The 15,299-nt window shown below is 39.4% G+C and overlaps 2 protein-coding genes across 2 annotated transcripts in view; one reads left to right on the top strand and one right to left on the bottom strand.

Annotated features, from left to right (window-relative positions):
- LOC138022404 (sushi, von Willebrand factor type A, EGF and pentraxin domain-containing protein 1-like) overlaps positions 1 to 15,299 on the top strand; it is a 113,319-nt gene that overhangs the window by 39,942 nt on the left and 58,078 nt on the right. The window contains exons 37-52 of the mRNA XM_068869534.1: positions 2,948 to 3,121; positions 3,397 to 3,570; positions 4,202 to 4,375; positions 4,731 to 4,904; positions 5,803 to 5,976; positions 6,368 to 6,541; positions 7,052 to 7,225; positions 7,366 to 7,539; positions 7,628 to 7,801; positions 8,258 to 8,431; positions 8,526 to 8,699; positions 8,795 to 8,968; positions 14,008 to 14,181; positions 14,294 to 14,467; positions 14,548 to 14,721; positions 14,885 to 15,058. Of these exons, the coding sequence (XP_068725635.1) occupies positions 2,948 to 3,121; positions 3,397 to 3,570; positions 4,202 to 4,375; positions 4,731 to 4,904; positions 5,803 to 5,976; positions 6,368 to 6,541; positions 7,052 to 7,225; positions 7,366 to 7,539; positions 7,628 to 7,801; positions 8,258 to 8,431; positions 8,526 to 8,699; positions 8,795 to 8,968; positions 14,008 to 14,181; positions 14,294 to 14,467; positions 14,548 to 14,721; positions 14,885 to 15,058 (2,784 nt within the window). The remainder of the gene's footprint in view (positions 1 to 2,947; positions 3,122 to 3,396; positions 3,571 to 4,201; positions 4,376 to 4,730; positions 4,905 to 5,802; positions 5,977 to 6,367; positions 6,542 to 7,051; positions 7,226 to 7,365; positions 7,540 to 7,627; positions 7,802 to 8,257; positions 8,432 to 8,525; positions 8,700 to 8,794; positions 8,969 to 14,007; positions 14,182 to 14,293; positions 14,468 to 14,547; positions 14,722 to 14,884; positions 15,059 to 15,299) is intronic.
- Positions 1 to 15,299, bottom strand: part of LOC138022415 (uncharacterized) — a 50,728-nt gene that overhangs the window by 32,284 nt on the left and 3,145 nt on the right. The gene's annotated exons all lie outside the window — the stretch shown is intronic.

The raw sequence follows: 15,299 nt of genomic DNA, 5'->3' as shown, positions 1-15,299 counted from the left end.
ACATTTCATTTGAGGTCCTCCTGGGGGGCAGAGATGCGCTGTTGGCTCGAGACACCCTCCTAACATGCATACAAGTTGTCTTCTTCTCTCTCGTCCGCCTGTGAATCGTCGTTCCTGTCGATCCAGTGTCATTAAGTTGGAAAAAAACAATGTCCCGGGATAACCACGTAAAATCCCATTCGCTATCTGGGATGAGGCCAGCATGGTTGCTCTGATAGTGTAGTGGTGATCACACCCAACCGGTAATCAGGGGGACGTGGGTTCAAATCCCGCTCAGGGCATAACATTTTTTTCTCCCTATGAAAATGTCATCCAAGGGTTGTCCGTCCTTGGTTCCTTTAAACTTCATTAATTAACTACATTTCGCCGAGACTTGGACTGTGAATGCATTTGTGATCCTCCTGGGGGCAGAGATGCGCTGTTGGCTCGAGAGACCCTCCTAACTTGTAAACAAATTGTCTTCTTCTCTCTCATCCGCCTGTGAATTGTCGTTCCCGTCGATCAAGTGTCAGCTAGTTGGTGAAAAACAATGTCCTGGTATAACCTCGTAAAATCCTATTCGCTATCTAGAATGGCCATGTAGCCAGCATGGTTGCTCTGATAGTGTAGTGGTGATCACACCCAACCGGCATTCAGGGGGATGTGGGTCCCAATCCTACTAAAGGCTTAAAACGTTTTTCTCCCATAGTCGTAAGTGTACAAATAGCGACAGCGAACTACTGACTGATCCATTTTGAATGAAAAACATATTATGCTGTCGCTATTTGTACACTCACCACTTAACAAGTATAACTGCAGACAGTACTGTTTCGGCCTTCTGGGCCTCATCAGAGCAGTGCTGATATCTGGGATGGAGGTTGAGCTTATAAAGCCACCCCAAATGTCCCACACATGTGGTACATCTAAGCCATGCCAGAGTGCTCAAACCAGCGAGCTAGTGAGCATGCGCAATTGCTAGCGGCAATGACTCATCCCAGTATATAAATAAAGTTCGGCAAGTGGTCGTCAACACCCCATTCCCATATACGTACCAAATGCAACTAGCAATATCTAGGCTCCTCGTCGACTGGATTTAAGGTAAGGTTCCGTAACCACAAGTCGAAAATGCTTAAGAACGAAAGAACTTGTGAACTGGCCATCCATTATAACAATTCTGACCATGAAATTTCTCAATCCATTTCATTATCATGGAACAAATTAGGTCTTCCTAGAATTCTTTACATCTTGGTCAATTATTTCTCACTAGGGAGGTCTATTGGACGGCGCAATTATTTACCCTTAATCCCCATGGTCTTAACAAAAGCCAGGAATTTAGATCAAAACACCGTAAACCCATTGACTCCCGGGGGTCCCCATTGACGAGTAAAATCATCTGGCGTTAGACAGAGTAAAATACTAAGTCTGGCCGGTTTAAACCGGTTTGGGTGTTAAAGAGTAATTACAACGATTGAGTAATTTGATTTGCCATTATTCCATTATTACGCATTTCATTAACTATCGTTTTGGATTTATACTACTACAGTAATTAGGTTCCATTTCTTTCGGGTTTTTGTCACTTGTTTGTTTTCACATCAACATGTTATCTGTATTAACCTCTGATTGTGTAATTATCTTCACCTTGTAATTTAAACCTTTCAGTACTGTATTATGAAAATTTTGCTTTGTATAGACCGAATGCATAAATGGCGGCCGAAAATGTATTCTTTTGTTCTTTTGTATTTTGTACATGCAAACGAGGCTAGTGAGTCTAATTAGCAAGCAAACAAAAGAATATATTTTTTGGCCGCCATTTATACATTCGGTCTATAGAGGTCGATGTACGTCTAACCTACCACCACTGTAATATAGCTTTTTAGTCGTTAGTTTTTAACCCGAGGAAGGCCGAACGGCCGAAGCGTCGTATTAAACTTATCCAGACCAATCAAGAGTTGGTCTCTTCGTCGAGTCTTACTCTGATATATATTTGCTTCGTAGGACCGTGTCCCACTATTCAGGATCTTTCAATGATTATTATTTTTACATGGTGGTTTGTAATGCTGCTCTCGCACGTAATTGCGAATTGAATATTACAATTTTAATTAACATTTCTTTACAAGGAATTTGTTTGCATGCCGACAGCCGCTTGCTAGTTCTGATCGATTGATGAGCGTGGAGAGCTCCGGGTGGCAAATTATACAGTATTTCTCGAATGTACGTAAGTTTCATCTTCCCAAAATCTTCCACGTAATGTTGTAGCTTACTTGAGAATTTTTCAGCCGCCACACATATTTACTTAGTTCTGTCTGGTTGCTGTGCACCACATTTTTAAAGGACTGCTTATGGTTGGCAAATCTAACCTTGATATCGCTGTCAGTTAGCCCTACGTAATACTCATTTCCCTCTCTTTATATGACTGTTGCCTGGTATATTATACGCTTTGTTAGGTATTGGTTGTCTAGAGGTCATTGGCCTGTTTTTTTCTGCAATTGCATGATTTTTCTACACTGGCTACTTCAGGTTCTAGCGCTTATTGTCAATCATGCTTTTGACATTGGGCATGCAACAAACGCCGATCAGAACTAGCAAGCGGCTGTCTTCATGCAAACAAATTCCTTCTAAAGACATTGTAAGATACAATTTACAATTACGCGCATGAGCAGCAATACGAACCACCGTGTAGAAATAATAATCATTGTAAGATCCTGAAGAATGGGACACGGTCCTACGAAACAAATCTGTCGATTACGAAATGTAGTCCATTTATCTTTACTTGTATACATAACTCTAGCTTCACTAGCTACTGTGGACTCTGCGAGGGCTTACTGGCATCCTACATTCAGTATATATACATACATAGGCTTATTGCTGAATATGTAGTTCTCCTTTCCCTTTAATTTCATCGCGTCCTTTAGACTTCCTTGTTGCATATTATTTGTTTCTGTTTTAATTTATTTTTATTTTTTTTTAGCTATTGACTGTGGCCCATTGGATGCTCCTTCAAATGGTTCATCCAGCGGTGATTTAACAGTTTATCCTAACGGAGTCCGGTTTTCTTGCGACCCTGGTTTCTTGCTGGTCGGTTCGTCTAAACGAGTCTGCATGGCAAATGGAACATGGAGTGGCTTTGAAACTTCTTGTAAACGTAAGTTACGAGAGCTGTAAAACGAAATTGAGACTTTCTCGTTAACATTCTTTGTTACAAACCATTTCAAACTCTTACGAACAGATGTATTGATATTCTAGGCGTTTGTTGACAGTCTGCAAAAAATACACTAATCGGATTTAAGTCAACTCGATTCTCTGACACAGAATCTACATTTTGTTAGTACTAATGTGTTTTGACTTGTATATAAAACATGAAATGAGCACGCCATCTCTTGCTCAAAGAAATTGACTTGTTTTTGATTTGGACTTCAGCTGTGGATTGTGGGGAAGTCCAAGTTCCTAAAAATGGATCACTTCACGGAAATAGCACTACGTTTCCAAACAAACTACACTTTTATTGTGATGAAGGGTTCGTTCTGAAAGGATCCTCTGTCAGAGCCTGCCTGACTAGTGCAACTTGGAGTGGAACAGAAGCAACATGCAAAGGTTTGCAAAATCTAACAAATAAGTAAAACTGAAAGAAACCCTTTCGATTCGCACATTCTCTGAATATTTCAGCTAGGAGGCCCTCCCGAGGGGGAGGGGGGATCCTTGTTCCCTTGAAAATTTTGCTTGTGTTCCCTTGTTCCCGAAGTAACTTCCAACCTTTTTCCCATTGTACTTATTGATCTCTAAAATGGTTTATGATACCTTGTTCCCTAAGATATTTGTCTTTTGTTCGCTTGTTCCCCGCCTGTTCTCTGGGAGGGCCTCACCTATATATTTTTTGATTTTTGCCAAAATCGTCGATATACTTTATTTACAACATCTCGCCATATTTGAAGTTTACTTGATACTTGATAAGTTAAGGAAAACCATCCATAATAAATTCAAATGACCATAGAAATAAATCGTCAAACATTCAAGATGTGTCTACCATTGTTATTAGCTTCAGGTATTCAACAACTCTTGTGTAATAAATTGACACGCGTATAAAACAGCTGGCAACTTTTGACCGCCAAGCAACGAAATGGAGGTGTTACTGACGTCGGTCGTGGTCACGACGTCCATAACATATAGGTCTTTGTATCTTTTTACATAATGCCAGCTCAGGTTGTCCTTCGTTTTGCAATTGCAGCCAAAGATTGTGGACCTCTAGATGTCCCACAAAATAGTTCAGTGTTTGGAAGGCTAACGACATTTCCAAATGAAGTCAGTATTCGCTGCGATGAAGGATTTATCATGACTGGACCAGCGAAACGAAAATGCCAAGCCGACGGAGCTTGGAGTGGAAATGTCACATTATGTACAGGTACAGGCAGGGCTACTGTAACACTTGGCACAGTTTCCTAGAAAGGTTGATGTTTACGTTTTTGCCGGGCTATTGGAGGAAAGTTTCCGATAAGCTAAGTATATTCCATAGAAACCTATAATTTTCTACTCAACAAAACCCGTATTATCTGCTAGGAAGACCTCGACCCTGGGACCCATCTTTGCAAAGACCCAAAGCCCCGGCCCGACCCTGACTGAAAAAGGCCATTTGATAAACTTCAATGTATCAAGTTCTAAAAAATTGGCTCAGCATGGGGGATGGACTATAAAGCCAAGGACACCAATAGCTATCTTTATAATTCCAATCGGAGTTGTAATATGCGATTTTCTATTAGCTGTTGATTGTGGGAGGCTGCCAGCTCCAGTGAATGGAACTATACATGGAGAACAAAGCATATATCCCAGCACCTTGCAGTTTACATGTAACGAGGGGTTCAGCTTACATGGCCCCGTTTCAAGAAACTGTCAAGCAAATGGGACATGGAGTGGAACTAAAACAAATTGCCAAGGTATATTTGGTCTCCAGGCATGTGAATCTACCTAATGACATGATGAGAAAACACGTTTTGTCTCAGACCTCAGTGATGCGTTTGACATATACGGGGAGAGATCCTTTCGTTTTAGGCAAAAACTCACTTCGCTTTCAACTTGTCCCCCATTGCTTTGATTTCAACCGTAATGCTTTTTTAGTGTTCACATCGTTTCTGTGTGGAATAGTTCTGGATATTACATGAATGATGGAAAGGTGTAATGAGCCCGTGGGAAGGATATGATACAAGTTGCTTGGCAACTGGGATTCGAACCTACGAACTCCGTAACAGCGGTCTGATGCTATACCCATTGAGCTAATAAAACTCGGGTTTTGGCCTTACGAAGTAAACATTTAACAGATGTTTGCCTTCAAAAGGGTGTCGGGGAATCGTTAGATCAGCTTTCAAAAAAAAAGTTATTATAATTCAAAGTTCAGCGACGTACATTTCTTGGATTGACTTAGGGGTTAGGAATTATATCTTTAAAACAAAAAAAAAACAAATAAGCTAAAGCCCGACACTCTTTTGAAGGCAAACATCTGCTAAATGTTATGCAGTCATTGTTTACTTCGTAAGGCCAAAATCCGACGTGAGTTTGGTGCATTTATAAAAATCGCTCCATTTTGCATTTACTGATTGCATTAAATTTTAAATTCAATTTCACCAGTTAAAAACATATTTCCACGTCATTCTTGGTTCTGTAACCTTTAAAATGATGTATAGGTTTAGGCACTGTTGTAAATTTACCGCAATGCATCGGCGAACCTGTTCCGTAACCTTATTGTTATTGCCAACCCAGTTCAGCTGGCCTGAGGGAAAACCTTTCAAACTGTCTCTGTAGTTTCTAAGCCAGACTGGTCTGTATTTCAATTACTAGCGAATGATTGCGGACCCTTGATGGCACCCAAAAATGGATCGCTTTTTGGGAGTAAGACAACTTATCCAAACAAGATCACTTTATCCTGCGACGAAGGTTTTATTCTTGTCGGATCAGCTGTGAGACAATGTCAAGCTAACAAAACCTGGGATGGACTGGAAACTCTTTGCGAGGGTAAAAGAAAGCAGTTATTTAATTTAAGGGATTAGTTACTGTCACACTACATGTACAGCTGATCTCATTCCCTGACAATTCTAAAGGTACTTGCTTCATAGTGCAATATCATTTCATTTAGCTTTTAAGCAAAGACTTCTGAACGTTAGTTGTTTGCAATGGCCAAAGGTTTATTTTCAAAATCATACGATTGGAAAGCCGACTCGACAAAGTTTACTTAGCTTGCTTTTTTTTTATTAAGGCTGGATATTGGCATACAAGTATTGCTATATCGCAGCTTTAAATTCCTTCCTTTTACAACAGACTGCTTACAAATTGTTTATTGGTGCTATCTCTTCTAGCAACCCACTTTGTCACTTGGTTCACCATTATTTTTCTCACTTTTTTGAAGCAATCGACTGTAGACAATTGAAAGCACCTTTAAATGGCTCATCATCAGGGAATCTAACATTCTTTCCCAACGTAAAAAGTTTTACTTGTAATCCTGGATTCATTCTGGATGGCTCCAAAGAGAGAGTATGCCAGGCTAATGGGACTTGGAGTGGACTCACCACCTCATGCACTGGTTAGAAAACCTGTCACACTCTTTTAATAATTCCATTTATATGACAACCTTGACACAGTGGTGCACATCAAACCTTTTACTGATCTTCAATTACTGAAAATCATAAAGGCCCTGGTTCACTTTCTCCAGTTAAAAATCAATATCTTATTGTATGAGTATGTTTGTCTCTTTGTATGAAACATCATAACACGCAACATCATTTTACATCCATCCTACGTATTCTGCAAAATGACTGCACTTATCTGTAATAAAGACGGACGGTCGGTCACCGCATGAATAGGGAAAAAACACTGAATATGTGATTAACCACTCCCCTAGGGACTTTTCAGGATCATTGTACAACACAGTGTGGGACAGTTTGCATTTGAATGCATTTCTGGCGCATTTGGCAGCCTTGCAGTCAGTAATCGTAACTGAATAACAAGTAGTTTATACACCCCCCTCCTTCCCAGAACAGAATGAGTGACAGACCACTCCTTCAGTTTGAGTTTTTGTATATATAAACTTTAGCTATCGATTGTGGACCGCTGCTCGCTCCCAAGAATGGAACCATATCCGGCGTCAACACAAGGTATCCTAACGTTTTGAGATTTGACTGCGACGAAGGTTTTACACTCAATGGCCCTCATGAGCGACATTGCCAAGCGAGTGGAAAATGGAGTGGGAACAACACGTTTTGTCAACGTAAGAATGAGGAAATTTCCTAAAAGTACCTTGAATTAGCAAAATAAGTGCTTTTACATTACACATGTTGATTACGCATGTTTAATAGTTGGCACAAATAAGTCTGTTGCTTATTACCTTTTTGCGTTTGTGAAACGTAGCGAACGACTGCGGGCCTTTGCCGGTTCCCATGAACGGCACATCGTCAGGTACTGAGACCACTTATCCCAACGAAATTCGCTTTGATTGCGACGAAGGATTCATTCTTCGGGGATTTGCTGTGAGACAATGTCAACCTAATAAACAGTGGAGTGGAAGTTACACATCTTGCGAAGGTACACGCTGAAATTACTTAGAGTAATTTCGAGAAAGGTGCTACTGGCAAAATTTTCATTTACTTCCTTTTGCATTATTTAATTCTAGCTGTTGACTGTGGGAATTTAGACACCCCTTTAAATGGCTCCTTGACGGGAAACAGGACGGTATATCCAAACAGTGTTCACTTTGCATGTGACTCAGGGTTTATTCTGAGTGGTTCAGTCGTCCGAAAGTGTCAAGCTAATGGTACATGGGATGGAACAAAGGCAAAATGTAACGGTAAGTTGGGTTATTTAGCCACGGAGGCTGTTATTATTGAAAACAGAGTCTGGCCTATCTTACAAAGTAAAATTTCTTTCCAAGTCAATTTCATCTTTGCCCATTTTGTAGAATGTTAAGGCTGTTGACTGTCGATAACGTTGTCGAGAGGACAAGATGAGCAAAGGAAAGATTTATCTTAAGGCAATTAAGTTCACTATTAGAGCGCTTTATAGGCAAAATAATGGTTTAAAACTGTGATATAGATTGGGCTTTGTGTTTAAATAACCGGCCCCTTTATCGTGCGGAAATAAACCGGCTTTATCTTTAGTAAGACGGAAGGTCGTTCTCCGCATGTTAAGGGGAAAAGCACCGTCTTTATATAAAATTTATGATTGGAAGGGGTGAGATTTTATTGTATTCATTATGGCTTATTTCAGCTGTTCCTTTGAGAGGTTGTATGTATATGCTCTTTAGCTATCGATTGTGGACCGCTGCTGCCTCCCAAGAATGGAACCATGTCCGGCGTCAAGACGACGTATCCAAACTTTTTGAGATTTGAATGCGATGAAGGCTTTACACTCAGTGGTTCTCATGAGCGAAATTGCCAAGCAAATGGAAAATGGAGAGGGAAAAACACATTTTGTCAAGGTAAATGCATTTGCATTACACATTTTGACTACGTCATCCTTAATTAATTGGCGCAAGTGTGTTGCTTATTAAATTTTTGGTTTGTGAAACGTAGCGAACGACTGCGGGCCTTTGCCGGTTCCCATGAACGGCACATCATCGGGTACTGAGACTACCTTTCCCAACGAAATTCGCTTTGATTGCGATGAAGGATTCATTATTCAGGGATCTGCTGTGAGACAATGCCAACCCAATAAACAGTGGAGTGGAAGTTACACATCTTGTGAAGGTACACGCCAAACCCTTAGAATAATTTCGAGAAAGGTGCTACTTGCAAAATTTTCATATCTTTCATTTACTTCCTTTTGCATTATTCAATTCTAGCTGTTGACTGTGGAAATTTAGACACCCCTTTAAATGGCTCCTTGACGGGAAACAGGACGGTATATCCAAACAGTGTTCACTTTGAATGTGACTCAGGGTTTATTCTAAGTGGTTCAGTCGTCCGAAAGTGTCAAGCTAATGGTACATGGGATGGAACAAAGACAAAATGTAACGGTAAGTTGGGTTATTTAGCCACGGAGGCTGTTATTATTGAAAACAGAGTCTGGCCTATCTTACAAAATAAAATTTCTTTCCAAGTCAATTTCATCTTTGCCCATTTTGTAGAATGTTAAGGCTGTTGACTGTCGATAACGTTGTCGAGAGGACAAGCTGAGCAAAGGAAAGATTTATCTTAAGGCAACTTAGCTCACTTTTAGAGCGCTTTGGCGGCAAAATGATGGTTTAAAACTGTGGTATAAATTGGACTTTGTGTTTAAATAGCCGGCCCCTTTCTTGTGCGTGAATAGGATGGAACAATAACAATATGTAGCGATAAGTTGGGGGATTTAGCCATGGAGGCTATTGTTAAAACAGAGTTTGGTCTTTCTTTCAAAGTAAAAACACTTTCCAAGTCGCTAGTTGTTGTCCTTCAGTAGCATTTGGAGTAATGATTGCAAGTTCGAATGAGGCCTAACACTACTGTGAAGTTTTTCTACCCTATTATTCCGTCAGGGATCAACCCTAGTATTGGAATTGGGCCACACAAGGACAGAGAAAACCTCTGACCAGGGTGGGATCCCAAATAATGGTTTAAAACTATGGTATAAATTACACTTTGTGCATGTGGTTAAATAACCGGCCGCTTTTTTGTGGAAGTTAGCATCCCCCAATAGCTAAGTTGTTTTTATCCACAGCCTCGAAGTAATTTCTTGTCCTTTTTGAAATTGTTGCGTGTATTAATTTTTTTCCATTAGATGAAGACCAATCGGCGGTCAATTAACACAAGCAAGTTTCATGATATCGTGTTTCTTTTTTTTTCACGTTTGTGATCAGCTTTTTCTGGTCAATATATATATATATATATATAGTAAGAGAAAGTGAACTAGTTTTCGTTCATATATTCGATCTACAGATCTGTTTCGTGGGAGTGTATCCCACTCGTCAGGACCTAGATGACAATGTTAATTCGTGGGTTTTTATATACCATTCCCTTGAAATTACAATAATTAGGTGTTTTTTAGTAAAAATTTGTTTGCATGCCTACAAGTGTTCGCAAGTTCTGTTCTTTTGTTGAGGGTGGCAAGCTCTTGTTTACATATAATGTAGAACTTTTCTAGCGTGCACAATTTGCATCTTTTGGTTGCATTAGAGTATGCCTGTGCCTTATCAAGAATTTTCCATCTGATCGTGTAATCTACTCCCGCTTCCTTTAACTGCCACACATGCCTGCTGAGCTCAGTTTGGTTGCTGTATACTTCATTTCTAAATGATTGTTTGTGATTGGCAAATCTAGACTTAAAGTCTGTGTCGGTTAAACCCACGTAGCATTCACTCCCCTGCTCTGTTGTTACGATGGCTTGGTATACGATGCCCTTAGTAAGGCACTGGTTCTCTAGTGGGCAGTCCTCTTTCCTGCGAAAATTGCAGAGCCTGGCGTCGCTTATGGCTTCTCCTGAGTTGGTTTGCTTCAGCAGGCGCTTGTTGTGTGCGTCGATTGTGCTCTTGACGTTGGGCATACAGCTGTAGGATAGAGAGAGCAGGGGAGTGAATGCTACGTGAGTTTAACCGACACAGACTCTAAGTCTAGATTTGCCAATCACAAACAATCATTTAGAAATGAAGTATAAAGCAACCAAACTGAGCTCAGCAAGCATGTGTGGCAGTTAAAGGAAGCGGGAGTAGATTACACGATCAGATGGAAAATTCTTGATAAGGCACAGGCATACTCTTATGCAACCAAAAGATGCAAATTGTGCACGCTAGAAAAGTTCTACATTATATGTAAACAAGAGCTTGCCACCCTCAACAAAAGAACAGAACTTGCGAACACTTGTAGGCATGCAAACAAATTTTTACTAAAAAACACCTAATTATTGTAATTTCAAGGGAATGGTATATAAAAACCCACGAATTAACATTGTCATCTAGGTCCTGACGAGTGGGATACACTCCCACGAAACAGATCTGTAGATCGAATATATGAACGAAAACTAGTTCACTTTCTCTTACTAGACGAAGCTCCAATATTGTCGAGCACTCTTGAGGAAAAATCGGTCACATGTCCAGTGTTTGTATGTATATATATATATATATATATATATATATATATATACTGAATATACTGAATGTAGGTTGCCAATAGGCCCTCACAGAGTGCTCAATAGCTAGTGAAGCTAGAGCTGTGCATACAGTTACAGGTAAAATCGACTACATTCCGTGGTCGACAAATTTGTTTCGTACGACCATGTCCCACTCTTCAGGATAGTACATTTATGATTACTATCTCTACAGGATTACTTTTTTTACATGGTGCTTTTATTCTGCTGCCCATGCGCGTAATCGTAAATTACAATTTTAATTACAATTTCTTTAAGAGGAATTTGTTACATGCCGACAGCTGCTTGCTAGTTCTGATCGTTTGTTGAGCGTGGCGAGCTCCGGGTGACAAATTATATAATACTTCTCAAGCGTACATAAGTTGCATTTTTTGGTGCTGTTAGAATACGCGCGCGCCCTTCCCAAAATCTTCCACGCAATGCTGTAATTTACTTTAGCATTTTTTAACCGCCACACGTATTTACTTAACTCTGTCTGGTTGCTATGCACCACTTTCTTGAAGGACTGGTTATGGTTGGCAAATCTAGCTTTAAAGTCGGTGTCAGCTAGCCCTACGTAATGCTCATTTCCCTCGCTTGAGGTGACTGTTGCCTGATATACTATACGCTTTCGTAAGCATTGGTTGTCAAGGGGGCATTGGTCTTTTTTCCTGCAATTGCATGATCTTTCTACATTGGCTATCTCGGGTTCTAGCGTTCGTAGCACGCCACCTTTTTCAAAAATCTTTCAGATATATATATATGTTGCCGGTAAAATCCGTTCTCAGGTTGAATCCGTTCAAGCCTAGAGAAAAATTACGGTCAGATTAGCATCACTCTTGGTTATTATACATGGATATCAATTGACTAACTATACAAAAGTAAATGAGCATGTTCGTCGTTGTAGTGTAGTGGTGAATAAACAGGACTGTATAGGTACAAAGTAGATGTAAAGGATCCGAGTTTTATGATGCTAATATATGATGATACTAATATCTTCTATGCTACGATAACATCAAACGATCTTGAGGCAGTTATGAACTCAGAACTTCAGAAGGTAATTAACTATTGCAATCTCAATTAATTGTCTATTAACATGAGGAAAACAAACTTTATGATAATAACATCTCCACAGAAGCCAACTATACACAATATTAATATCTTAAACATTGAACGCAAAACTAGTATCTGATATTTAGGCATTTATTTAGATGACCATTTGAATTGGAAAACTCAAATAGCACATGTACAAGGCAAACTGACTAAAAACCTTGGAATCCTAAACCAACTACGGAACTACCTGAATTTAAAGATGGTACGACAACTGTATCATACACTTATTTACCCTTATCTTAATTACCGTAACGGCGCAATGTGTTGGGGCAACAATTATCAGACTAATTTAAATGAGATCTGTACTAAGCAAAATAAATGCATCCGTAGTATGTTTTTTTGCAAATAAACAAGAGCCCTCTTTCCTATATTACCAAATCCTTGAAGTTTTAAAATTTGAAAATATTGTTAAATTCAAAATCTGCTCACTGGCATTTAAATTATGCAATAATCCATCAACTGTTCCAGCAATCTTCCATAACCTTTTAACGACTACAGCAACTGTCCACTCCTATAACACCAGAAATTCTGCTAAGCTTAATTTTTACCGACCACAAGTTAGAACTAACATAGGCAAATTTACTTTTAAGTACTCTGCCTATAAAAAAAGCAAAAACATTTAACAAGTTTAAGAAACTTTATAAGGCCCACCTGATCTCTTGTCAATCAAATAATATATGTTCTGTTTAATGGTCAAATGTATAGCACGTAACTATTTAATAATAATGGAGCTTGTTTAAAACATGATAAAAAATAAATAATAATAATAATAATAATAATAATTATCTTCTGATATTTTTGTGTTTGTTACCGCTGCTGTTGTTGTTGTTGTTGATAACGTGTCGTTCTTTTCTTTTGTTTTTGTTTGTCGTTGTTGTCTGTTTGTTTGTATGTTCCTTTTACTTTTTTCCCCTTTTGCTAAGCTTGTCCTGTATAGATTTCTTGCGTGGTTCAGTATATCTCTAACATGTTTAAGTTATATACATGTAAGTTTCTTCTGTACATTAGTCCTAGGCTCTACAAACGTTTTCTACTATATCCCAGTAAAGCTCAGTGTGATTCCTTCGTTTACATAAAAGTAGGTGGTGGTCAACTAGAAAGCCTTTGCTACTTTGACCACCATACACATTTTATAACCTGTACTGTAATTATTTTATCTTGTAACCATGTGTTGTGACTATACTTTTCTTTCTATGTTAATGTTATGTAAATAGTGTGAAATAAATGAACCATTGAACCAGTTCCAGCACCGGTAAGTGCATAGTACAATTTTTTGTTCCCTTACGGCGTTGTAATGTTGAGAATGAATGGATAAATGTATGAATACAAAAACCGATAAATACAACGCGAAACAGTAAGATGTGTTGAGATGGGTAAGACAGAGCTTGAGGGAATGTACAGGTGTGTTCACTCCCTTTTTGAGGTTTATAACTGCCTTAAACTAGGTAGAGTGTATATGTTCAACCGAGGTAAATGAGGATCACCAATTGAACCTACAATCATAGACAAAAATAGTTAGGAAGTTTATGTAAATGAACCGCGCCAGAGCTGGATTTCAACCCGCATCTGTTAAAGCGCAAAAGAGAGAGTTTCACCTTTTCTTATATAGCCCCAATTCCCCCCCCCCCCCCCCCATTCAATGTTGGAAGGTAACACAACAATTTCCCACTAAAACCGCTCCGTTTTTCACAACATTGAATCAGGGGGGTGAGGAGAGAAGCAAAGAGACCGGATTTGACCGACAACATACATACTTTGATTTGGTACAGGTGTTTTTGAAAGAAATGTTTTTGTAAACATTTAGTCATACTGAGTTAACCTTTTGATTACAATTTGATTTTGTAGCAGTCGATTGTGGACCGCAACTGCCTCCGAAAAATGGGAGAGTCTTTGGCAACCAGACGACTTATCCTAACTCACTGAGATTTGAATGCAGCAAAGGGTTTACACTTAACGGATCTTACAAAAGAAATTGCCAAACCAATGGAACATGGAGCGGCCAGGACGCTCTTTGTCAAGGTATTGCTAAAACGAAGTATTTAAATAGTAAATTAAAGAATACGGTACGCTTTTGTGTTTCAGAGGAAGAACTGCACTACTCATATCTTTTCCAAAATACTCCTTACTTTAGCGAAAGATTGTGGGCCTTTGCTAGTTCCAGCGAACGGCACATTATCAGGGAATTTAACCACATTTCCCAACCAAATCAGTTTTAATTGCGACGCGGGATTCATTCTTCGAGGGTCTGCTTTAAGGCAGTGCCAACCTAACAGACAGTGGAGTGGAAATGCGACATCTTGTGAAGGTATGTGGCAATAACCATCCAGACTAGAATCTAACTGAACTTTAAGCATTGAATTGCTCTTTGCCTTACTTAATTTGCAGCTGTTGATTGTGGGACAATTGACGCACCCGCTAACGGTTCCTTGGTGGGTAATCAAACGGTTTTTCCAAATAGTGTACAGTTTGCCTGCGACATAGGGTTTATTCGAAATGGTTCATCTCTTCGGACATGCCAAGCCAATGGAACATGGGATGGAACGAAGACTGTGTGTAACGGTAAGTTACCATAAAGCTGCAAAGGTATCCAATGAGAACTTGGTCTAAAATATTGTAGTTTCAAACTTCTTACCTCCCCCAATTCCCCCCCCCCCTTTCCCTCCCGGACATTATTTTTTCCCGTATTTAGTTGACTCCCTCTCTAATTCCGATACAATTGCAGCTATTAACTGCGGTGTTTTACAAACGCCTCTAAACGGAAGTATGATAGGCGAAATGACGACTTTTCCAAGCATCGCGAGATTTTACTGTGATGAGGGTTTTACACTTCATGGATCTGCAAGCAGAAAGTGTCAAGCAAATGGAAGATGGCATGGCAAAGACGTTCGTTGTAAAGGTATTTGATCAATGATCTGTCAAATCGTCAGCCATAAATCGTATACAGTGTAAGGAGGGAGCTCCATTTTCACACCAAACCATAAGTTGTATTTGAAAACAATGGAAAGGGGCTTTATTATGCTATTATTTATATGATTTTATATCCACATAACGTTTCCTAAGATACATAAGCATCACGTAGATGAGTACCGTGATCCACAACCACAAAACTTCCTCCCGCTCCTCCATAGTAAATGTTT

The sequence above is a fragment of the Montipora capricornis genome, chromosome 2 (assembly GCF_036669925.1).
Source record: "Montipora capricornis isolate CH-2021 chromosome 2, ASM3666992v2, whole genome shotgun sequence".
Classification (NCBI taxonomy): domain Eukaryota; kingdom Metazoa; phylum Cnidaria; class Anthozoa; order Scleractinia; family Acroporidae; genus Montipora; species Montipora capricornis.
This window is presented reverse-complemented; position numbering and strand designations above follow the sequence as displayed.